At 46.4% G+C, this 24420-nt stretch overlaps 3 protein-coding genes and 1 non-coding gene across 6 annotated transcripts in view; 2 read left to right on the top strand and 2 right to left on the bottom strand.

Moving 5' to 3' along the window:
• Window positions 1-1362: 1362 nt before the first annotated feature.
• Window positions 1363-3813, bottom strand: LOC128073317 (ly6/PLAUR domain-containing protein 1-like). Its single transcript, XM_052668072.1, has 3 exons — window positions 2972-3813; window positions 1775-1915; window positions 1363-1670 (listed from the first exon to the last, which is right to left on the bottom strand). The coding sequence occupies exons 1-3, from the start codon at window positions 3045-3047 to the stop codon at window positions 1483-1485; spliced, it is 405 nt and encodes a 134-aa protein (XP_052524032.1). The 5' UTR covers window positions 3048-3813; the 3' UTR covers window positions 1363-1482.
• Window positions 3814-5657: 1844 nt separating this feature from the next.
• Window positions 5658-5785, top strand: LOC128074125 (U6atac minor spliceosomal RNA). The gene has a single exon (XR_008202992.1). It is a non-coding gene; the product is annotated as a U6atac minor spliceosomal RNA (small nuclear RNA).
• An 800-nt stretch (window positions 5786-6585) lies between these two features.
• On the bottom strand, window positions 6586-18818 carry WDR5 (WD repeat domain 5). The gene is made up of 14 exons (XM_052668069.1): window positions 18663-18818; window positions 16812-17002; window positions 15854-15962; window positions 14511-14584; window positions 13537-13626; window positions 12797-12886; window positions 12349-12432; window positions 11275-11330; window positions 11088-11134; window positions 10197-10272; window positions 9600-9633; window positions 9037-9111; window positions 8584-8671; window positions 6586-7714 (listed from the first exon to the last, which is right to left on the bottom strand). The coding sequence occupies exons 2-14, from the start codon at window positions 16890-16892 to the stop codon at window positions 7614-7616; spliced, it is 1005 nt and encodes a 334-aa protein (XP_052524029.1). The 5' UTR covers window positions 16893-17002; window positions 18663-18818; the 3' UTR covers window positions 6586-7613.
• A 4538-nt stretch (window positions 18819-23356) lies between these two features.
• The window catches only part of BRD3 (bromodomain containing 3), a 35331-nt gene continuing 34267 nt past the window's right edge, over window positions 23357-24420 (top strand). For 2 of the 3 annotated variants that reach the window (XM_052668053.1, XM_052668056.1), the window contains exon 1: window positions 23990-24174. The gene's annotated coding sequence lies outside the window, so the exon portion shown is untranslated. Of the gene's footprint in view, window positions 23608-23989; window positions 24175-24420 lie in introns of those variants that run through there. The other variant, XM_052668055.1, reaches the window with a different exon arrangement.

Below are 24420 nucleotides of genomic sequence, written 5' to 3'. Positions count from 1 at the left end.
AGCTAAGTAGTAGGCGCTGTTTGGAGAGTGCAATGGAGCTGATCCGCAGCCCTGGGGCAAAAGGAGCAATCCCAGGGCAAAGGTTAAAGAGTTCAGGAGCACTTCAGCCTACTTAATTGCAACAGGCCTCTTACACGGAGCAAGATGGATGGCTCAAACCAGGCAAGGGGGGCAGAGCAGGGCCAAAGCAGCGCATCTGGAAGCAGCTGGGCGGCAGGGGACACACAGAGGGGACGGCAGCAGCAGGACCCCCAGCCGCCAGCCCTGTCCCCTCCTCCTCAGATGGGAAGGAGTATCAGAGCCACTGGAAAACAGCCGGGTTTTGCTGCGAGAGCTCAGCGCAGCGTTCACCCATGCAGATAACAAACCGATAGCGAGAATAACTCCGGGCGCCAAGGATGGGTTCTGTGCTCCCCACCAAAATCAGAAGGAATATTTTTAAGGGGGAAAGAAGGGAAATTGGTTCTTGTTGCTGTTCTGGTTGTTTTGCTCAGGATTTGTTTTCCGATTCCACATTTTTTTTTTAATCTTCAGAATCTAAAAACGTCTTGTTCCAGCCCCAAGGTGATTCTACTGCAAAGGTGCCTCAGACTACAATTTTAGTAGAGTTTAGACTTGTTTTCTGCAAAATGTCATCAGAAGCTGATGTTTTGCAAGGAAAAGATCTTTTGAAATATATATTTTTTTTCTATCTAAAGGAAAAAAAAAAAAAGTTTAGAATAAAAATACTTCATCGAGTCCTCAGCAGAGAGCTTTATGTTGTTTCCCTGGTGATAAAAGCACAAGGCTGCATCTTGAGACACTCGCGTTTAATTCCTGCCTCGACCGCAAACCCCCGCAGCGACCTTGAAAGAGCCACTTCAGTTCTGCTCCATATGCGAGGAGCTCTTCGTCACAGCTCCCGTTAGGGCCGTTCGGCTGGGATAGCAGCTGAAAAGCTTTCGTTTCACCAAACACCCCGCTCCCAGCCCCCGCTGTCCCTTTCTCGTCGGTCTTCGCTCCATCCCGCGCCCCCCCGGCCGCATCCCCGGCCTTGCGTAGATCGCAGCCCCGGGGCTGCGCCGCGCTGGCGGCTGCTGGGCTGCGGGCGCCCCCTGGTGGCAGAGCGGGGCCTACAGCTGGGGAGGTGGAGTTGGATTGGAAGAGGCCTCAGGGACCTTTTGGCTCCAAGCCTTCCAGCCTGGCCTTGAGCAATTCCAGGGATGGGGCACCCACAGCTTCCCAGCAGCCTGTCCCAAATGTCAGCTTCTGAGGTCCTGCAGCCCTTCGAGCACTCTCGTCGTCTGCTCTGGACCCAACAGCTCCATGTTGGGCCCCAGAGCTGAACACAGCCCCAACCACCCCCCGTGGACATCACTGAGGTCTCTCCAGAGCAAAGCATTCGGTGGCTTTTATTGAGGAGAGGGGCAAGCAGGGACGGGTTCATCCCCTCTCCCATCCTCTCCCAGGGCCACACATCATCACTCCCCAGCCTCGGGGAGCTCAGGAGAGCAGCAGGGCTGCCAGGAGGCTGAGCAGCAGGAGGCAGCCACCAGCAAGGCTGGGGGGAGGCTGGGGAGAGCCATTGCAGAGATCGGTGTCACAGCAGTGGATGCGGACCCCCGGCAGCTCCTGCTGCTGGCAGTGACGGGAGGTGGCACAGCCGCTGGTCAGCAGGATGCCCAGGACCACTGCAAGGCAAGCAGATGGCAGAACATCAGGGATGGAGGCTGTGAGGTTTGGGGTTTGCTTCGGACTGCTTTGATCAGCTTCCCCTGCCATAAGGCAGACTCACCACTTTCAGTCTTAATGCAGAACCGGTGTTTGAAGCCCTGATGGGAGTGTGAGCAGGTGATCACCTCTGGGTTCGAGCACCCCGTGTCCACGTACTTGGTGCCAACAATGATGTTGCAGCCGTAGCACTGGAGCCCAGACACTGCACAAGAGCATATAAAACACAGCTGGATTTTTCCAGGGGAAAACACTTGGGCTCCTTCCTAGCTGCTCTCTAACGAAGCATTTGCAGCGTTCTCTGCCTTGCCAGGTTGCATTAAGCACTGAGTCAGAGACTAAATCTGCCCGTCACTTGTTTACCCGTTGGGCACAAAAGCACAAAACCAACTCCCGCTAGAGGTCGGTAAGAAATCAAAGATTAGCAATAAATTTGAGCTGAGGTCCAACAGTGGAAACAAGGGAGCTTTGAAGCAGGGTTTGGAAAGAATAAGTGAAACCTCCAAGCCATAGATACCATCAAGCTCAGCTGCTCTCAGAAACTGCTTTTGCCTGTTTCTACAAAATTCTCTGGTTCAAGCACAGTTTGGTTTCCTCCCTGTTTTTATCACAGTCCATCAGGGAGGAAAACTAGCCCAGAATCAGGAAAGAGAAAATAAGAGCAGATGCCTCAGCAGTTTGTCCCCATGGGCTCTGCATAGGGCAGCTCAGCCCTGTCCTGCAGGAACAACGTGCCTGAGAATGCTTCCCCTGAATCAGAATAGGAATTGAGCCATTTCTCACATTCCATTAAAAAAAAAAAAAAAAATTAAAAAGGAGATTCTTTCCCATCATCCATAGATTTTAAGGCAAACGCAGTACGTGACCCCTGTGTTTGCTAACTGCAGAAATCACACTGCAGGCTTCTTCTTGCCATTCCCTTCCCCCTGCCCCAGAACGATGCTCACAGCCCTTGCTCATTTGCTCCCAAAGCATTTTCAGGTGCATGAGCCTCCCTGGGCACGGCAAGAGGTTCACTGAGGAAAGGAAGCTGCTGGCATCCCAGCTGCTGGCCCACACTCCTCACCCACCTGCCCTCGTTGTATCCAAAACACAACGACTTTATCTCTCTTCCTAAAACCACCAACGTGGCAACATGCAGCTACATCACTCGAGCTGGGAATTCCACCAAATTCACCCCGAGAATAAATCGCACGTTAGCAAGCAGGGTTTGAGATGGAGGCGAAAGAGCACGAAGCGCTCTGCGCCCATCAGTACTTACCCTCTGGGAGGACAAACACCACGGTCAGCAGAGACAGGATCCCATGGGCACCTCCAGGCATGTGTCCTGAGAGCATGGGGGCACGGGCTGCCTGTCCTCCCAGCTTCCACACACCACTGGCTTCCCACCTGCGAGCCCCGTGTTGAATAAAGGCAGATCGACAGGTCTGGCTGCTCCCCGCTCCTCCAGCCCCGTGGCACTGAGTCCTGTGATGTCGATGCTTTAATTTCTTCCTTTTCCTCACGAGAAATTCTCTGGTTCTCTCAGTTTGTGCACAGACGTGAGCGCGTCTGTGCTACCCTCGGTTATTTCTGTCCTATTTCCTCTGTCCACGATCGCTTCCCATTAATACTACTGTGCAGCAGCTCTTGGAGAGAAATTCTCCCTAATCAAGATTTAGTTTTAAATCCACTTCAAAATCCTCTAATTCAGTTGGATTAGGCAGAAGGGGTTTGGGGAGATGTGTGTTTTTACTTTTTTTTCCCTCTTTTCCTCTCTGAGCTGCCTCGTCTTCACAAACAGCCCCACTGGCTCTGTGACATGTTCTATTTAAAGAGGGGAGGAATATTTTTATTAAAAAGAAGCAGTCAACTCGTTTTAAATCCAAAGCTTGGGATTCTCTGCCAAAGCACAGCCACAGGGATGGTTAAAGGAAGACCTGATGGAAGTCGAGGAGGGTTTGGATATATTTTGTGCACCTATTTCTTGAAACAGTGAGATGCCAAATGGGGCTAAGCCTGGGGGAGTCCAGCTAGGGCTGCTCGAGGTGAGGGTCAAGGCCATGAACAATGCACACAGCCCTGTGGGTCAGGATCAGCATCGCAGCCACGTGGGACCCCACAGACATCACCAGCCACAGGATCCATCCCCAGACCCCCACTGGCTCCCCCAGCAGTGTCCCCACGAGCAAAGCCTGAGCTCTGAGCAGAGCTAATGGGACTTGGAGAGCTAATGCTTACTAATAAGAGAGCGCAACCGAATGCACGGGATTAAAAAATTAAAATGACAAAATAAGCTGCTTATGCGGTGCATCCAGCAGCCACATACCAGCACCTGGAACTTACCCACCCAGGGCAGCCTAGGGCTGATATGAGACCCCAGCCCAGTGGGTATCTCTGCTGCCAGCCAAAGCCCTCAGGCAGACAGACCCATCTTCATCCCAGCATCTTCATTAGCCAGCATTAACATTAACATTTCACTGGGAGGCAGGACAAAGTTGTCCGAGCGTGGACACCTGCAGCTACAGGGGTAGCAATTAGCACCTGGGAGAGGTGCCTAAGTGATGCAGCTCGCTTATTCAAATCACTTCAACCACCCACGGTGCCTCGCTTGCTTCAAAACAATGTTATTATAGCGCATCTCACCCAGCAGAGCCTGGGGGAGAAGGGATAAAACGCAGGAAATGGGATTGATTTAAACACACGCATAAATCAGAGCATTCAATAAGGAGGAGAGGCTAATTTTAATCCCTTAATAAACTCATCGGTCTCTGGCAGGGGAGAGGCAGCCCGGGCTCTGATGAAGTGATGCTGAAGAAATGCAGAAGTGATGCAGAAGCTGGAGACCACGCACACCTTTGGGCACAGCACCTGGCTCTGCAGCTTCAGCCAGCAAAGCCACTGCTCCATAGCAGCACCAGGTGGCCCATCGGTGCAGGACACTGAGATGGAGACCCTAAAAAATGCCATCGGGGCAGCTCACGGCTGTGCAGCACGCAGGGAGTTACACATTGCATTGCAGTGGTGGAAAGAGCTTCATGGGGCCACATTTGTGCCTGGTCTCCAGGCAGGGCATGGTGGCATGACTGCTGGTGATGCTGAGGCTGAGCTGAGCCAGAAGTTTTGTTTGCTTGCTTTGTTTCCTCGGAATGTGGGAGGCAAAGACCTTTAAAATTTGTGGGGAAAAGGAAAAAAACTAACAAACGAACACAAACCAGCCTGGAAACAGCATGCATTTCTTTTAACTTGTCATTAGCTTTCCGATGAGATTCAGAGATTTGTCAGCCTGAGTTCACCAGAAATGGGTTAGGAAACTGCCATCCTGCCCCGACTGAGAAAGATTTGATTAGCAAATCCCCCGCTACATTCATGTTCTCACTTAAACCTTTGCGATACTCAGAAAGACGGCTCAGCCCTGCACAGATTAGATGGGTTAGCCAGCAAATCCTGCTTTAGAGCTCATCCCCAGCAAAGACAGAACTTCCCGCTGAGCAGCCCCCTTCCTGCGCACAGCCCCATTCTCTGCACCCCAAAAATATCGCCCCTTTTTACCTCCCCGAAATGGATCTTATGCTCGGGCTGCTCCAGTTTTCTGTTCCCTGCAATGCAGCCTAGACGGGAATCGAACCCTCAACCCCCAGAGCTTCTCTGGCTCCGTACCGCCGTTAACGAGGTGGAGCAGAGGCGCCCTCCACCGGTCAGAGCGATACGGCCGTCAAAAAAGCTCCAGTGCCTGCGCTCTGATTGGATGGCGGCGATGAATATATTAACTACTCCGTAAACAGAACGCATTTGCGTCCTTTAACGGAGTCCACAGGATTTAAAACACCTGAAAGAGCTTAATTATTTTGGGGAACAGGTAAAAGCTTTTGCAGAGCGAAGATAAGGGCAGGAAATATTGCTCACCCTGTCTGAAAGAGGAAGCTCTCTTTGAAGGTTTAAATAGAGCCATAAGGAACCGTTGTAGCGTGTTGTATGAAAGGAGAGAAGGTTAGCACTCCCCTTGATAAGGATGGAAGAGGCCCCAGTGGCCTATACAACACGCATACGGTTAAGGCACTGCCACCTACTTCGTGGCATCTAACCATGTTTTTTCGCGGTTCCCCCCCCTTCTCAAACGAAACCCTTTTGCCCCTTCCTTAACACAGCGATTTTCCTCCGCCCTGCCCCGCCAGCTCCTAACAGCAGTACAACGCAAAGCGCTGCTGAATCAACACGAGAAATGCTCGCAGGGGGAACGCAGCGGCTTCTCTGCACTCACAAAGCACAGCCACGTCCTGCACTCAGGGAGCTTCACCAGATGGGGGGGAATGAACTGCTTCATGAAGTCACTTTAAGGAAAGTGATCGCTGCCGTGCCGCGGTGGGTCCAGGTGGGAGAGGTCTGTGCTGTAATTTTTAGCTATTATCAAGCAGGACCTTGACAGCAAAACAAACTAGCAGTTATCCACCTCATGGCAGAGCCCTTCAGAGGGAGCTCAGCTTGCTCATTAACGATCTGCAACCAGCAAAAGCTAAATCCTACATCATCATTCAGCCTGCCTTGCACGTGCTGCACAGTAGGCAGCAGGGATTCCTCACAGCTCAAGATCTCTGCGAGGGCTTGTACCAATGCTGCCTCTGCACAGGATACCTTCAGCTCACTCCTTACCTTCCTCAAATGCTCCTTTCTTCTTAGCAGCCGTAAGCACAGCTGGTTCCCCTCCTCTCTCCTCTTCACTCAGTGCAGCTCCTACAGAAATATTTCCTTTTAAACCTGATTTTAAGGGAGGCTGCTAAGGAAACACAACAGCCCTGCCTGCAGCAGTGGGGTTGGAGCTTCACCAGCCTTGAGGCCCGTTCCACCCCAAGCCATTCTGTGGCTCTATGATGACACAAACACTGCACAGTACCACAGTTACCAACAAGCACACACAGAAAATCCCACCTTTTTATTACAGCATATGGCAGTTGTTTGGATGTGTAAACACTACGTGGCTATGACAAAAGAGGAAAGAAATACCAACGCTGAAATAGATACAGAGTCATGCCATTAGCAGTACAGTTTCATACAATGGATTTTTCCAAATACAAAAGTCTGGGGTTGTTTTTTCTTTTCTTTTTACATTGAAATAACTTTACAGTGTCGTGTGAGCTTCCTTTTAGCCAGAAGAAAAAAAATAAAATATGCTGAGAACAACTACAAGCAGAATTCATTTTAATGGTTAACAGAAGAAATGTAACTTTGCTCTAGAACAGCATCTATTAAACACACGTAACAAGAGGTAAGCAACTATACAGAAGGTAAGAGGAGATTTCACCACAGGAGTCAAGTCAGGGGCAGGAAGGGGGAAAATCTGGAACTGCATGGTTTTATTTGGTCACAAAGTTTGAGCTGAGTGTTTAAAATGAAGCACCCTTAAAGATGCAGTACTCCTATTTAAAACAATACAGAAACTTCCAAGAGACTAAAACCTACATTCTGAAAAAATAAAAAAATTAGACATTTAAAAAAAAAAAAATCCACGCATCTCTAGGCTCATGACTTAACTTACTGTCACAAAGCAGGCTGGCAGCTCTTCCTTAAGCAGCAGCAGTGCCCAGAAGTAATGCCACCATAAATACAGTATCTTTGGGTGCCCAACACCAGGCTGACACTCGAAACGCCGTGTCAGAACGATCCATTTGTCTGCCAAAAGATCAGGCAAGGAAAGGAGACACTGCATCTTTGCTTTTTTTTTTTTCCTCCCCACCATGCTGCCCGGTTCTAGCAAAGAGCTAAGGCGTTTTCTTTGGGCCAAGACTAACAGAAACCACTTTATCAAATATTCTTCAGGTTTCCTGCCAAACTGGATTTATTATTCTCATGTGGTTTTTAAATTTTTTATTTTTTTTTTAAAAACATTTTTTTTTTTCCTGACAGTCTCTCAAGTGATGCTGGAGCGTTTAACAGTCACTCTTCCACAGCTTAATTGTTTTGTCGTTTTCTAGAGCTGCTGATGCAATGATGTTTTCTGTCGGGTGGCAAGCTGTTGAGATTACAACATCTAAGCAAGAAGAAAAAGACACACAAGCGTTATTTACAGCAGTGAGATCAGGTTCACAGCACACACTTCCGAAAAGGAATCTGTACTGCTGCTACATGTAGCAGCATATGCTGCTACAGCATCGCCAAGTTGCTATTCCCTTGCTGCAGAGTTAAAAACACATTATTCAACATTCACTCTGTTTATGGGATGGGAAGTTACGTGCTAGCAAAAAAGTATCCCTTTCGTGGGCTCCCCAGCTTGAGAGCAGCAGCTGGAACGTGTTCCACTCAGTATTTAGATAGCTCTTAGCCTTCAGCAACTTGCTCTAAGTCTAAAACACCAAAGCTTGCTGCCACTGCCTCAGCTTGCAATCAAAACCAACGGTCCTACTAAGGAATAAGCATGACTGAGTTTTGCATCACAATCCCCTTCTAGTTCATGCAGATGGAATGCTCCTATGGGACTGAAGTCCCAAGCAGGTGACATCTCAATGCACGCTCAAGCCTGCCTTCAAGAAACAGCCAACACAAACACAGACAACAGAAGCACGTCAGCTCTTAGCCTTCCAAGAGCTGCAGCTTCAGAAGGTGTCCGTAAGCAACTCCAAGTCATATTCTGAGTCACTTATATATCTTAACCAATTCTGAACTCAAGTCTCTTTTGCACACTGATTTCAAAGCTGTTACATTGAAAAAAACATTTGCAATGACATAGAAGACTTTGTAAAAAGAAGTGAACATTTAGGGTTCAATCAAGCCTCAGCCAAGACCTCAGATTTAGCAGGTCTGACAGTGGAAGCAAGAAAACACCAATGCTAACAGCAAAGCTCTCATTGCAAGCTGACATGAAGGATGCTCTACCAATAAAGACAGAATGCTCTTTCCTACCTGTGTGCCCCTGTAATTTCTGTACAATCTCTTTTGTCTGAAGGTTCCAAATGTAAACCAGGTTGTCTTCTGAACCGGATACAATCCACTGCAGGGACAGAGGAAAGACATTTGAATCTCTTCATCCACATCCAACCGCTCCAACTGGCCAAACGCCTCACTGCGCCACGTGAGCAGGAAGGCCCAACACCGCATGAGCGTTTGGTGTCTCTCAGAGCATTCAGAGCACACAGGCAGCAGAAAATGCTGTTCCATCTTTTCTAAAGGAGGAAAACTAAAGGAGTGAAAGACGCTGAGGGGGTTCGACACGAGAGTTCAGCCTCTGCTAACGCGTCCCACCTCCTGCAGCAGGGCACAGCGCCTGCCCTCACACAGCACACTGCTGCCTGTCGTCTCAGCCTTACACCCATGGAGAAAAGCATCAGTACAAAGCAGCCCATATCAAACACTGACCTTTCCACCAGTAACAGAGAAGTTGGCAAATATGCAGTACTTCTCATTTTTGTGTCCTGTGTACGTCTTCAGGCACTGGAAGAGAAGAGCCACGAGGCACAGTTGAGAAGTGGCTTTCTCACAGGCACAGATAAACTCTCGTCACAGCAGATTAAATACATCTGCCCAGGCTTCCCACCCTGCCAGCTTATCTAAAGGATGCAGAGGGCATCTCTGCCCTCCTACCACATCATTTGGAGGAGAGAAGGAAAAGAAAGCCCTCAATTTGTCACTTCCCCCTGAGAAAAACAGCAGGAGAAACTGAATGCTGACAGAAACACAGGAATACAGCTGCACTCAGTGTTTCGGGGCTACGCAGGAGCACGAGCCTTTTTTCCCTCCCCCCCCCAAAGGTATCTTTAAAAAATAATAATAAAAATAAAGGGTTACAAATGCTTTTTTGCTGTAATACTCACTAAATGTAAAGCAAGGTCAGTAAGCACATATAAAGCCCAGATTCTCCTATACATTTATTTAAGTCTACATAGCAAGGCAAGTTTCAGGTTTTTAGTTTTGTTTTTTACCTTTCCTTTGCTGTAGTCCCAAAGCTTAAGAGTGCTAGAAAAAAAGACAGAAAACCAAAGATTTAGTTCTTGTGTTTTTTCACCAGTTTCCTAGTAGCAGACAGCTTCTCCACACCTGAGTTCTTAATGTCTACAAGGGGAACTTTAGCCTGACTTTGGAATGCAGCTTTAGTTGAAATCCTATTTCAAACCCCAAGGTATCAGTTTTACCAACATGCCATTCATATTCTCCCCCATGAAAAGGCTGCATTCTTTCACAGGATAAGAAACCCACTTGAAACAGGGATGGCCCTACAAACTGTCCCCCTCCCCAATACAATCACTGCCTCCAGCTTTTCAACTTTCAAGTCTTGCACTGGGATGTTTCAGGCAAGTAAACAAAGGATTGAAGCCCTCACAAGACAGCTCAAACATAAGCCAGATCAAGTAAGAGAGTAAGCAAGCTACTGAATTTGATTTGGATATAACATGGCAGTAGGTATGCATCTGTGCAAGGTCATTATCCTGACAGGTGATGAGTAGCAAACTAAAGTTTCATCTGATATTCATTATCACTTCAAAGTCAGTGGATTTTTATTTACTTTTGTTAAGACCTACTTGTCCAAAGTTGCAGCTAGAATGTATTTGCCATTTGGGGAGAACTTCACAAAAGACACAGGAGGGTTATCATCATCTGCAATGAAAATAAAGTGATTATTGAACAGGAACTATTAAAGCAATTGTTAAACAGTATTACTGCCTCACTGGCAGAGAATTTCTTTTGACAGTAATCTGTTGTTAAAAGCTTTGAGTTTTGTTCTCCTGTGGCAATTCAAGCAATACAGGCATAAGAACGGGACTGTGCTCAGTATTTCAATAAAAGGACATTAAACATTTTGCTCACAAGCATTTTAAAATCACCCTTTGTAACTGAACTTCCATTCCTCCCATCAGCACTTGTCAGAGCAAGAGCGCATCTGCAGTAACATGGTTGTTAAAATGTACAGAATACACATATGTATCACTGATCTGCAGTGCCATGTCACCTTGCCTATAATGCTTTATAAGAATATGAAAGACTGGGAACACATGTCTTATAGGTGGTTTCCCTTTATTAGGCTTGCTCACAAGATGCCTTATGCTAACAGCCATCAGCAGTAAAAGCAGGCAGCTTGTTCAGTCCAACTGTTCCCATCACAGCCAACAGCACCAACAACTTTGCTGTCACAGTTCTGAGCTGCTGCACAGCAATCATTACATAGCTGAACACCAGAAAACCTGGGAAGCCTTTCATCCAGCAGCTGGACACCAGAACACTCCGAGTTGCCACACACATGGGAGGACAGTTCCTATTAACTGTCATAGCTACAAACACAGCAGTGTCCTGATGGAACAGTACGAGGAAAAACAGGGCTTAAGGAAGTCCCTGCTCACTGCAATGCTGCAGCCTGCCTGTACCACAGCAGAACAGCAAAGAATGAAGCACAAACAAGAAGCCTTCCTACTTACCAATGAGTGTTTTCAAGCACTGTCCTGACGCTGTATCCCAGATCCGACTATAAAAAAAACACATGGGACTCATTACACCTCTATAAGCTTCATTATTAATAATGAATAATAATGAATAATAATAATAATTAATCTGTTTTCAAAGTGCAACAGATCTGAACACTGCAGCAGACAAAGAACCACTCACCAGAGTCCATCATAGCTACTTGACACTATCAGGGATCCATCACGATTAAAATGCACCTGTAACATTGTAAAAGAGGGGGGAAATAACTTCACTTTCTTCATAAGCACCACATTTTTCAGCCCCACCGAAAGCTGACATTGCGATTCACATGGATAAAAGCAGAGTCAATGACATCCAAACAATGGATATGAATTTAGATGGGCAATAGGATCAGAACAAAATTCTTTCCCCCTACACCGAGTTCACCTTGCATGATTGGAAATGGCTGCTGGCTACAGCTGTACATTCAAGCATCAGGAACTGAAAGGCCTGTTTCCTCAGAAGCTGAGAGCAGCACCTTAACATGAACACAGCCACTGTTCAGACACCATCAGACACTGTTATAAATTGAGCAGCTAACCTGGGGACAACACCTTAAGATTTTAACACAGAACTTCACCCCATGGATAGCCTCACATGTTCTGAGGCCAACTTACTGTCTTCAACTACACTGAAAACGCTGCAATTTAAAGTAATAATTACAACTAATGTACATTTATAAGTGTGAAATGTCTTCTAGGTCAAGCAGAACAACCAGACCGATCACATTAAAGCAGGTATGGTTTAACACAACTGAAGCTCAATATTCTCTTTAGTGTTCCCTCCATTTCAAAAACATTAAGAGTTGAACACCTCCTCTTCCTTCATTTGAAGGGATATGATTGCAATCCAAGCCATTTTCACAAAACGAATTAACAAGATTGGAGTGCACTCTGAAACTACCCTGCTCCAGACCTCAGCAATTGCTTGGAACAAGAAAGCAGAAGATGTTCAGCAGTTCCAGGCTGCTCTCCATTCCTCAAGTGATCACCAGTCCATACCCCAGCATCAGACTGCCAGGCTCAGACACGACCAGCACATCACTGCTCACTGCTCCCCACACAAAACCACACAAACCTTACAGTTAAGGCACTTAATTTTGCTCTCATCCAGCAATGCCCATCCACAAACCACAGCCCACTCACTACATTTTATAAGGGTATCATAACGAGAGCATAAGTATGTTAGTGTGCTCATTTATCAGAAAAGACTTACAGCTGAAACTGGGTCAGAATGAGCAGGCAACGTCTTGAGGCACTTCCCTGTCTTCACATCCCATATCCTCACGCTTTCGTCGAACTGAAGATTGAAGAAACACAGAACACTGTTTAAAGATACAGTTATTTGTGACCTGCAAGACATTACAGCTTGAGGCAAGTCTAGACACACACACCTTCCTCGAGTTGCACTGCAGCTGCATCAGAAAGGCTGAGACATAAGCACTACACAGAGCAGCAATAACAGACTGCAAATACAGTTCTCCCTTCCTCTACACACACAGAAAACTGCGTGTTAAGGATGGGTTAAAGGCTTGAGTGCTTCCCCAAGACAGCAATAACACTGCACAGTTCACCTAATTACAAGCTGTGTTTGTGGAGGAAGACACAACCGAAAGAAGGGACGTGCAGCAATTGCTGTGCACAAAGGAACAAAAATCACTTACTGAGCCAGAAACGATGAGGTTTGATTGAGGGTTGAAGTTGCAGCAGAAAACGTAGTTACTGTGCCCCTTCAATGTCTTTAAGCACTTACCCTGAAATAAGATGCAGCAGATTTAGATACTCAGTGTGCTCTATAGCCATGCCATCAGATAAGCTGCGTGGTGCAGAACAAAAAGAAACCATCTCTAACCATAGACTTAAACAGGCAGAGGAGCAGCTGAAGAAAAACCAAAGGGAAGACTTTTTGCAGGGACCACAGACAAACTTTCAAATCCTTTGGGCAATTAAGGAAAACCAAACAGTTTAACACATCTTGTCAAATTTAAAGCAATTTGCTCAGTTTTCCTGTAACTGCAGAAAAAGAAGAGAGGAAAAAAAACCAAAGCAAAGATAAATGAGCCTGTGATGAGAAGTTACAAATACTCTTCAGTCCCACCTGAGAGGCTGCTTTCAGAAATGAAACTTGAGCCTGCATTGTTAACTGAAGACTGAAACACTCCCAGAAGATAAGCAGAGTCCTCATGGTACCCATAAGCATCGCTCTCATTCCAAAAGCACGCAGCACAAGTCACTGCCCATTCAGCCAGCTGCTTGTTTTAAGCAGCAGAGAAGGAGCTGCTACCCAAAGAGGACCAGTGTTTATAACTCCCATCACAGCGTGTCAAGCTCGTCTCTCAGAAGAACCTGATTTAAGGTAGCAATTCTAGGGAAATGGAAGGCAAATAACAGTTTCTGTTCTTACCGAGCTTACATCCCATATTTTTAGAGTTTTATCATCAGAGGCAGAGACAAGAAGGTTGGAATCTGATGACCAAGCGACATCAGAGATACCCTAAAACAAAAGAAAACAATCCTCTTAGCTGTGTTTGCTTACTGACATGGGAAAATGGGAAACAGACTCCATATTCACAGCTGAAGTGTGAAAAAAATCAGCACTGGCAGATGCAAATCCATTAATTTGACTGAGTTACAGCTCAAACCTCACTGACTTCTTCACATGGCTCTTTCTACGGCCACCTACACCCTTTCATGGAATTCACATACAGTATATTATATAAACTAATCTGAATAAGTGGTTTCTCATCATGGCAAATAGCTCACTCCTTCTGGTCTGAGCTCCTGAGGCTGGAGGAGAACAGGACTCTACTGGTTTTTCATCTGGTGAAGATGAAGATCTTCACTTCTGAAGCTTCAGCACATAACAAATTTTGTGAAACAAAATGGAAGAGTTTGGGAACTTGTGTTTTTTCTGCAGCTTTGGTGAATGAGTAAGTGTTGTGTTTGTGTAGCCAAAGCCACAAGGAAAAGTCAATCTCCTTACAAGGCAAGCCATCCTGCTCCAGGCACAAGGGAAAGAAGGAAGAGGACACAGCATTCACAAGGATTTTCACCCAATAAAATACTGCCTCTTGTAGGAGGCTGGTGTTGCTGACATGGAGGGACTCAAAGAGGCCAGGCAGTGTGCATGCAGGTACTTCATTATCAGCCTGCACTTCACCCACATTTCCAGCTTGACCTGGTGTCACCTCAGCAATTCCACCCCCAGGTTATTGCACAGGACTGTATAAACAAAGAGATACAAGCACTGACTGATGAAAAACCCTTCTGCACCAAAGGAGCCACAAATGGAAATGTTTAGATGAGGAAAAAGAAGGGAAAATGAATTCATTACGAGAAAACTCATTTCCAAGCACGCAGTGATCTCCTCATACTTACCAGCTTATGGCCAGATACCGTTTTTTCAAACTTGCCATCGTATGCTCCCCAAATTTTAATAAGTTTGTCAGCAGCTGGAAAAGAATGTGCCAGTTAAGAGACATGCAGCACTGATGGACACATCAGGAGGAAAGGGATACGTGAGCCACGCTCCTGCCAAAGGCAGACAGACCTCCCTCTCCACGCAGACACAAGTGTGTAAGGCAGTATGGAACTGGTGAAGAATAGTTTCATCCACACCACTCTCAGTGCAGCAACTGAGATTACATAAAGCTGCCTGGAATGCACAGTCTCCAGTTGCTTTAGTTTCTCTGATGACAACTTGAGCTTCTACTTTTGTTTAAGACTGCCAGTGGTAGAAGTACTGCTCCACGTGGGACACTGAAATGCTTTTGCCCAGAAAGAACAAAAATTACATCACTACCTGGAATGAATCAATGCCTGCAAAAACCCAAACAATACTGTCCATTTTAACTTGCAAAATGAGCCAGATAGAAGAGGGTGATATTGGACAGAGGTTGGAAAACTTTGGGACGGGGGAAAAGGTCTTTCAAAAGGATAATAGAACATAAAAGTGATTTATGCATGGTACACTGGCCTTACAAAGGCAATCTGAAGTTAAGCCAAAGACAAAAGTCATTCCCATGTCTGGAAGAAGTTTGACTGGGCCCCACCATCACATTCAACACTATTCTTTTTTAATTGCCCTTTCTTCATACATGGTTCCTCACTGAGGTTAATATAAGGACACTTGCTAAGGAAAGCTATCAAGCATTTTCTTGGTGGTAAACGTTGCAAGAAATACCAAAAACTGGCAGGGGAAAACTCAATCTACCAACTGAGAGAGCAGCAAAACACCACAATCTGCATGTTTCACTGGGATAATCTAAGGCTGTGACTTGCTAAGAACCACAGGCACAGAAGCACAAGGGCAGTCCTTCACATCACACTCTACAACCCAGCCCAGCAGTGCCAACTTAACTCCCACATTTCCCAGAGCTGAGTTTCGCCTGCAGGTAGTGCACACAAAGTTTAATTTAAAAGCTTAAGCTACACCTTCAGTGCTACAGAAAAGCACAAGGATGGGGCAAGAATCCCATCTGCTTTTGTCCCTTCGCTCAGTATGACGACTGAACAGGAGAGGACTCTGATTTCTGTCACTTTCAGTGTGTTGCTAACTTAAAATCCTGGATTACCCCAAGTCTGTCAGTTTTGGCACTGCTCCTTTTAAGAAGAATAAGGACACTTATCCCTTCTCCATCCAGTGAGGGTATCAGTTAAGACAAGCAGTCCTACAGGGCCCACATGTGCACACTTTTGAAGAGTAAGAAAGCAATACTTACAGGAGCTGGCTAGCCACTCTCCATTAGGACTAAACTTTACAGACGAGACTGCCTTTGTGTGTCCTGCTAACGTGAACTTTAGAGCATAGTTTGGTTTCACTGGTGCAGGCTGGAAGAAAAATACATATGAATGAATTGAACAAATTCCCAATTTAGTTTGTCAGCAACAAGCTCAGTATCAGACTGGGTCAGCACACATCAGTGGAATGCATGAACATCCATCTTAACGAATTCTACTGCTTACATTCTTTTCCCTCTCCAAATTCAAAAAGCCCTCACTGGAGCCAGCACACCTTACAGCCACATGCAACCAAACTCATCCCTGATATGAATTCCATTCAGGCCAGCAACTAACAGATGATAGTAACACAGCAGTCCAAGCACAGAGTGCTTGGCAGATTAAAATAAAACTTTTGGTACTGATCCATGCAGTCCTATTAAATGCCTGTAGTTCTTCTCCTTGTTCAGAATCAAACCACAGGCCAACACCCCCCCTTGTCCCCTTAAAACTCTATTTTCTCAGCCTTTCATCATCTCTGAAAGCTTCATGGTTAGACAGCAATATCCCACCTGAGCATCTGCAGGCTTCAAAGAATCTGAATAACGACTGCAATCTCATTTTGCAGCTAGACCACAACTCCATCCATTCTCAGTCACCCACTGGCCTTCCAAGAACACAAACCAAGTCTCCATCACTTGAACTGATGAGCAGTATTTCCTTAACAAGGACTTAAAAAGCAAACCAAAAAACCAACCTAGCTCTATAGAAGAGGCTGCACTCCACCTGCTTTTCCCCCAGAACCTTTAGCACGCTTCCCTCTCCAGACAACAGCAGAGGCAGACATATTAAGTTCTTAATCTATACTTGATTCAGTTCTCTAGTTGCTGCTTGCCTGGTGCACCTGCAGGTAAGTGCCATGTGCATTTACACAGGTATCATTCAGAGCCCCACACACACCTTGCTCTGATTGGTCGAGGAGGAAGGAGTCGATTGTGTTTTGGTGGATTCTGCATCTGGTTTCTTTTCTTCTGTTGCCATGGTTCTGAAGCTGGCAAACGAGACTTAGGGTGCTTGAAGGGGAGAATGAACGAGCTGCTTCACAAGGCAGCCCTTACCACAGGGAGCAGGGCTGCTCTGGAAACAAAACCCTGGAAGAAAAGCAAAACATTCACATTAGCTGTCAAAGAAAGATCAGCAGCAGCAAAGAGACGAGATCAGCTTAACTGCAGATCTGCAGAAAACACGATGAAGAAGCATAATCTACATCTGTTCAGCAACGTGCTGTTTTCTGCCTTCAGGTTTATTAGTGTGCAAGATCAAGAACCCGAATACAGGACTTTTATCAGATCCAGGACAGCATTTTTCACTGTGTTCTGTGCCAACCACTAGAAATAAAGCAGAGCAGCTTTCAGGTGCAGTGAAAGGATTTGTCTCATATACCTCAAAACACCTGAGAAACACTTGTACAACACAGCAAATGCAACACTTTGTATATAAGGCATTTCCAAAGCTTAAAATCCTACCAGGTGGTTTTTTCATCTCCTAGTTCAACTATTTCAGTTTCATATCCTCCCCTCTAAATGCTCTGAGCACCATACCCCTGCCTGAGAGTTCCCCCTACTTAACAGCAGCCCTGCATTAACCTCACCAGATCTGCTGTCTGTAGCAAAACCTGAGCAGTGCTGTGCCCTGCAATCAGGGCTGATGCTGCAGAGGGAACAACCACACTGCAGTTCAGTTCCATTTCAGCAGTGTAACAGAATAACCTCCAGTTCACACTGTAAGGATTTGCCCTCATCGTCCATTTGTGATATCCCATCTCAGGCACCATTCATTTTGCTTGTGCCAGCAAATCAGGAAGGAATAGTGCTCACTTTTCAAGCCACCACTGACATTTTGAGCATTTCGTCCTCAGGAGGGCACAGAGCTAAGTACCACCAGTTCCCTGCTTGCTTTACAAGCACGCTGCACAGCGCAAACTCATTACTTACTGTTGGTAACAGCAACTTCACTTCTATAATGCAGATCAGATTTTTTTCAGCCTGAACTCATACGAGAACTGAAGCAAACACACAGCTTGTTCCCTGCACCCAGCTCTGCTCCAGGGAGAGCAGCACCTCTTCATACAAACCTGAGCAGGCAGCACCCTGCTGCACAGCACGAGGTCTTGCAGCATGCAGGCAGTGGGACCAGCACAGCCCCAGCTTCAGCATGCTGACACACTGGAACAGTGGGTAGACACTGGCCCAAGGAGGCTGTGGAGCCCCATCCTGGAGGCATTCAAGGCCAGGTTGGATGTGGCTCTCGGCAGCCTGATCTGGTGGTTGGTGACCCTGCACACAGCGGGGGGTTGGAACTGGATGATCGCTGTAGTCCTTTTAACCCAGGCCATTCTATGAAATACCCCTTTCTCACCACACCCAAAGGAATGCTCTCAGCGAGAAGCCCTGAGAACTCAGCAGGAAAATTTCCCGAGAGCTGGAAAAGCAGCCTGCAAGAACACACAGCCACGTGTGTGCACGCACAGCCAGGCGTGCACAGAGCCGTGAGCGGCCACAACAACTCCTGCGCTCACACCCGCGGGGCTGCACGCGCTCCGGCCCGGGGAGCAAAGCAGGGCAGTCCAAAGCAAAGCAGGGCAGTGCAAAGCAATGCAATGCGAAGCAGGGCAGTGCAGTGCAGAGCCGGCGTGCGCCCCCCTCCCGCCTCAGCGCGGGACTGAGGGCGGTGGGGGAGGGAGGAGAGGCGGCGCCCCACGCGAGGCCGGAGCTGAAGGAACCCAGCCGGCCGGGATCGGCGGTGACTTACCGGGGGAAGGGGAAAGAGCGGGAACCCGGCACCGCCGCCTCCTCCACCGCGGCGAGGCGGGGTGCGCTGCCGCGGGAGGGGCGGAGGGGGGGGAACGCGGCGGCGGCGGCAGCTCCGGGGCCGCCAGGCGGGGAATGTGGCACGGCGCATGCGCGCTGTAGGCCAAAGGCTGCACAATGCCGCTCTCTCCCGGGAGCGCTACGGCGCGGCCCGAAGGCCAAAATGCATCGGCCGCGCGCTTTAAAGGGCCAGGCGCCGCCCTCCTCAGCCAGCTGGGTCTAGGTTCCCTCCCTCCCTCCCTGAAGTGGGTGCGTGCCCACGGCCTGGCTGCCTTGGGGAAGGAGGGGATGGAGGCACTGAAAGTTCACCCTTAGCCCACGTTGTTGTGAGGAGATTGAGGTAATCTGCAAGGTAAATAGTGCAGCAGGCTGATGGGTGGGCCACGTAACGCTGTAATAGCAGGTGAGGGTAGGTGTGGGGCCATGCCCTGCCTAGGAAAGCATTCAGCTTGCATGCAGACATTCTCCTCAAAGCTCAGTGTGTGTTTCGGTGCTTTTCTGGAAAACAGTGGGGTTTTTTTCTGAACCACAACCCAACTGCCTTCAGTTAGAGGGAAGAAAACCAAGAGACACGTGTCGTGTGCTGGCCCTGTAACACAGGAAGACCTGCGGGCTCCAAAAATCCTGGTGGCTGCTGAGGAAGGAAAAAGCTGAAAAAAGCTGTGGTGTGGTGAAGCCAAAGCCCTTCTCCAGCCTGGAAACCCACAGCCTGCAGCATTAACCCTGCCCTGCGAGCACAGGGAAAACGCAGGCATGGAACTGTAAGAGATGCTCCATGCACACCACGCTGTTAGGGAATAAATCCAGTTTACTTGGTGGACTTGGTGTATAGTCTTTGTTCTTAAAGAATAAATAGCACAAATCAGCAGAGTAATGCTATGTATTTATGCAGCTTTCTTGTGATAGAGGTAGTGTGGTTTTGTTGCTTTCACGTAGGAGACGAGCCTGTATTTCTCTGTTGTGCCTCCTCTCGCTGTGGAAGCTTTTTTGCCTGATATTTTGTATAAATATTAATCCACATCTATACTGAATAATACCTTTCTGGAACTGGAAGTTATAGTTTCAAATACAAACGGTAATTGTAATCCTAAACAACCCCTTTGCCTCTGAGTGTCCTGGATTTATCTTTAACAAACGTGACGTTTTCGAAGTCCCATTTGGCAAAGTATTTAATCATGTGCTAAACTGGGTTTTGTGACCAAAAAAAAAAAGGCAGCTCAGCATGCAAAGACATTTCATTGGGACTACATAATGTGAGCACCAGGGAATCTGCACGGACAGCCCGTCGCCTTGGGATGAAATTTAACTTGTGGGTTATGAGTCATCTGTGAGGGTCCTTCTTGCTCTGCAGGCCATGATGCCACAGCTGGGATCAGCAGGATGTGATCTCCGTCCAAATTCCCTCTCTGTGAAAGACTGGGCCTTGGCAGGCCTCTCTTTCACAAAGTCTTTCATTCCGTTTGGTTCCAAATAGCCTGAACTTGGTGATCTGCCAAGTATACTGGAAAGGACACCTGTCTGTGAGGCTTCTGGGGGGGGAGAAAAGCTTCCCATAACGTTGAAAAGGAAAGGAAAGTCCATGAGTGTCTCGGATGATAGGGAAGTGACTGCTTTCAGTGCTGATGTGAGCCCTCTGGATGTCTTAAAGAATGTCAGGAACAGATCCAAGGCCGTGGATGTTGCTATGACTAATGTATACAATTCTGTCACAGGTTCCACTGAGACAAGAACCGATCCAATCCTGCAAATTTGATCCAAGGGAATTAATGTTTGCAGAAAAGCTCCTACTAACTTCACATGTTGGATCTTTAGATTACTGCAAACAAGCACATGCTTACTTTTGCAATGGTGAGTAATAAGACAGTAAGCTTACAAGCTATATAAGCCCATGTTTATGTTTTGGCACAATTAGCAACTTCTGTTAGGACTTTTTATTTACTTGAGCCACTCAGCAAATGGAGCACAGAAGAGGCATACTGCGTGTTACACACTGTTCAAGAAACAGAGGGAGCAAGAACTTGTGAGAGATCTGCTGCTTCTCTTAGACTTTTAAAAGAGCAGCTGATCCCTGACATATAGCTGTTCCTGTGCTGTTGCTAATATGCTGAAATCAAAAAATACATCACATTCATATGTTTCTTCTGGGATTTAAACCCAAACACTGAACCTTTTCCAAGCTGATATTTCTAGCTCCCCCACTACAATATGAACCTTACTTGCATCACTGCCAACGTTTGTTCATTTAAAACTAGGGATACTCACCCCAGCAGAAGGCAGCTAGGATTCAATTCATTCTGCCTTGGGCAGGATGTGCACCAACACTTAGCACAAAGGCCCAATGAATGTTGAAGAACTTATTTTAAAGTAAGATCATTGAACACTGCAATTCATAGTGCTCCATGTTAGGAATGACCTGTGGAGAAGCAGTCTGTGTTTTTGTGGAAGAAGCTGGGACTTTGTGCAAGATTAGAGTCCAGCAGTGTGCTATAGCATAACATCCAATGCAGATTTAACCAAGTTACAGCCAAGGTAATACGTGAAGGCTGCAGATTTGAGGGCCTCAAACTGAATCACACATGGTCTGACTGCCAGACGTGATGACAGCCTGCCTCTCCCAGCCTCTTCAACTGGAGCAGCAGGTTCTCAGCATTTCTGTGAATCAGGGACTTTGTTCTTGGCTGGTGCAACTACAATACTGGATGTTTTGATACAATTAGCTCATGTCCCTATTTTAGTATATCTCCAGTTTTAGTAAAATGTGTCTTTATTTAATTTGTTGTCATTTAGAAATGACCTTGTTGAGGTAGAGCTTCTCTTTATCATTTTTCCAGCCTTTAGAAGGAAGAATAAAAAGTAAGAAAATACACAGAAATACATGAAGGCTTTAGCCAGCTGAAATCTAGTGTGTTCTGGTATCTATCAGTTTAAACTGCCTACTCAGTAGCACACACTATTCACAAGCTTGCTTACCTGTGCAAACCACTGTGTTAACAGCAGGTCTAGGTTTCTACATCACACTGACCATGTGATAAAACCATTTAAATGCAGCTGATGTCCAAATAAATTTATTTACTGTGGCCAAAGCTACTTAGCCATGTTGTCCTGGCAGTTTCTCATCACTTCCCAAATTCCTTTGGTCGTGTCCCTTTCTCTTCTCCCACAGTTGCTCTGCTTCTTTCCACACATATAAAAATACGATGGCTCCTCCAGGTAATGCCTCCTGCTACGTCCTGATAAAAGAACCTGAACTCAGGCAGAATATTTGATGGGCTTTTCATGGCCATTCTCTCTGTGACCAAGTTCTCAGAACTACATAAAATGAGTCAGAAGAGTGCAGTCAGTCCAAGTTGTAGTTCTGCCCATTATTTTCTGCATCATCATATTCTCTCTCAGCTTCATCAGCTGAAAAACAGGGCTCATAATATTTCCTTACCTACAAAAGCTGTTAGGAGGATTACTGCATTGTTGTGAATTCCACAGATGAAAGGTACTAAGAAGAACAAACTGTAATTATGATTTCAAACCTCTACCCTAGACCTGTCATCCTTACCTTACTGAATAATGCTTACTCAAACAAGGAAATTCTGCCACTATGGTAAAGAAAATCACGAGTGAAGATGACTCTCTTTTGCAATAAGAGCATTTATTCCCTTATGTTCAACACCCTTCTGTCTTCCACTGGGACAACTGGAGTTTCACTTAATTGCAGCCACTTAATGTACACTCTTATGCAATATCCGTTTGAAAACTATTGTTTCAAACATGACTGTAATAGAATAAACTCACTTTTTGTATAATGACATCCACTCTGACAATAGCAGCTCCTGGAAATAGGATTTACCCCAAGTCTGCTGATAAATGAAGTCTCTTGGAGCCCGTGGCGACAAAATGGTCAGTAAGGCCAATTTTCCAGCCTTGAAGCACATGGAGCTCACATCAGCCTTTCACATGTATGTGGGTATACAAAGTGCTGAAGGATGAGTCCAAAAATGGAGGAGAGAATATATTGCTGATAAGGTATTCAAACCACTTCAGCAGCTTTCTCCACCTGTAACCCTTGCGTGGTTTCCAGGTACAAATACTAACAAAGAGCTCCCATGCTAGAGGAAACTGCAGTTTTGGTGCTGCAACAAGCACTGAATGGTGAGCTAAAGAATCAGCAGCTTACGATTGGTGCCTATAGCAGCTGTCAGGAAAATTAGTGCTCTCAGCAGTCCTTGACTATTAAATACTGGTAAGTGCAATCAATGAGGTACTGAGCTTGGTCAGTTCTCATAAAACTTAACAGTCCCACAGAGATAAGTGGCTCTCTGTTCTCTCTACCCTCATTTTCAATTCACTCAAGACCTACCTGTGGTGGAGGGAGCAGAGAAGCAAATAGCCTCAGTGTTGATAAGCCCTGAAAATTGCTCTATTCTTGCATAAATAAGTTTTTCTCACCCAACCCTTCACAGAAAGCTGCCTAGAAGGATGTACTTACACCTTCACATTAAGGGGTTAAAAGCAGTGTAATATCAAGGAGTAAATACACTGCAGGTGTTGGTTAACAAGGTACTAATTGGTTGACTGGAGGTGCATCTTAAAAGACCACAGAGGTTAATCAAAAGGCCTTGGGTGCATTTAGGATGCTCCTTTGAGCTTAGGGAGGAGGCAGCTGTGGTGAAAAGCTCTTGTTGTAGTCTTACATTTTATAGTAAAAGCTGAAAGATATTAATGAATAGGCAGGGTGTTAGATCCTGAGTATGATAGATAGCAAGTCTGATCAGAAGCTAATTTAATGATTGCAGCTATCTCTTCCTCAGCCTGCATGCTCTTACTTTTGGCTTTTACCTGTGCTTTGTTATTCTAATGTCACTATACTGGGGCTTCAGTTTGCAGACCTACAGGTAGGTGTGTGAGCAATGTGCATGTTCCAGTTTGAAAGCTGATAACTGAAATCTCAGGGACACGAATTGGTCTTCCAGCTCAGTTTTATACATAGGGAACATGATTTGGGATGAAATTATCTTATAACCCCCCCATGTGAATTAAAGGAGTATAAGATGTACTTAACAACTGTTCTTGGCTTGCTGTTTTATTATGTTCTGCATTGCCAAACATGAATTTCTCTATGTTCTGAGGAAAACAAACGTTTCATCAATGGCTCTTGCTTGTGCAGAGGACCACCCTCCCCAGTTGTTCCTGCTACTTGTGCTTTTTTCCTTGGCCCTTATAGGGGAATGAACCATTAGGTCAGGGCTTGAACTGGTGATTGAGCACCTGCTGAAGGGCTGTGGCTGCCCATGGAGCACAGGCAAATTGTTTGCACCTGTGTTCCCCTCATGACCAGAAGGGGTGGACCCAGCTCTAGAAAGAGCTCATATAAAGGCCAGGCACTGAAGGGAGAGCATCTCTTGGAGCTGGGCTGCTTCCTGAGGAGTGCTGCGCAGCCAGAGAGCTCATTCACCACCTGGGTGAGTTCAGTTCTTTCTGTGTGTGGATATTGGCCCACCTGCAGATACTTTGCCTGCTTTTGCCACAATCTGCCAGAAGCAATTTTGCTTCTTATCAGCAGGACAGCCCTCCTGTTGGGCCCCTAATCTTCAAGCAGCAGCAATTTTCTTTTAGGTGTTTTTGGTGTTGTTCATGATATGGTACCTCTGCAAGTTATGGCAGTCACAAATGCATACAGGCATGTGTTGGAGCAGAGCATCTTATTC

This window comes from Tympanuchus pallidicinctus, unplaced genomic scaffold (genome assembly GCF_026119805.1).
Source record: "Tympanuchus pallidicinctus isolate F22 unplaced genomic scaffold, pur_lepc_1.0 scaffold8, whole genome shotgun sequence".
Taxonomy (NCBI): Eukaryota; Metazoa; Chordata; class Aves; order Galliformes; family Phasianidae; genus Tympanuchus; species Tympanuchus pallidicinctus.
This window is presented reverse-complemented; position numbering and strand designations above follow the sequence as displayed.

Excerpts from the sequence above, each read along its gene's own strand:
- LOC128073317 (XM_052668072.1), bottom strand. The coding sequence starts at position 3,047 with ATGCTCTCAGGACACATGCCTGGAGGTGCCCATGGGATCCTGTCTCTG. Across the intron at positions 1,916-2,971 it reads GGTGTTTGTCCTCCCAGAGG|TGTCTGGGCTCCAGTGCTAC; the intron begins GTAAGTACTGAT and ends GCTCTTGTGCAG. Across the intron at positions 1,671-1,774 it reads CTGCATTAAGACTGAAAGTG|TGGTCCTGGGCATCCTGCTG; the intron begins GTGAGTCTGCCT and ends CTTGCCTTGCAG.
- WDR5 (XM_052668069.1), bottom strand. The coding sequence starts at position 16,892 with ATGGCAACAGAAGAAAAGAAACCAGATGCAGAATCCACCAAAACACAA. Across the intron at positions 11,331-12,348 it reads ATTCTGACCCAGTTTCAGCT|GTGCATTTTAATCGTGATGG; the intron begins GTAAGTCTTTTC and ends ACAATGTTACAG. Across the intron at positions 9,112-9,599 it reads GGGACTACAGCAAAGGAAAG|TGCCTGAAGACGTACACAGG; the intron begins GTAAAAAACAAA and ends CTTCTCTTCCAG.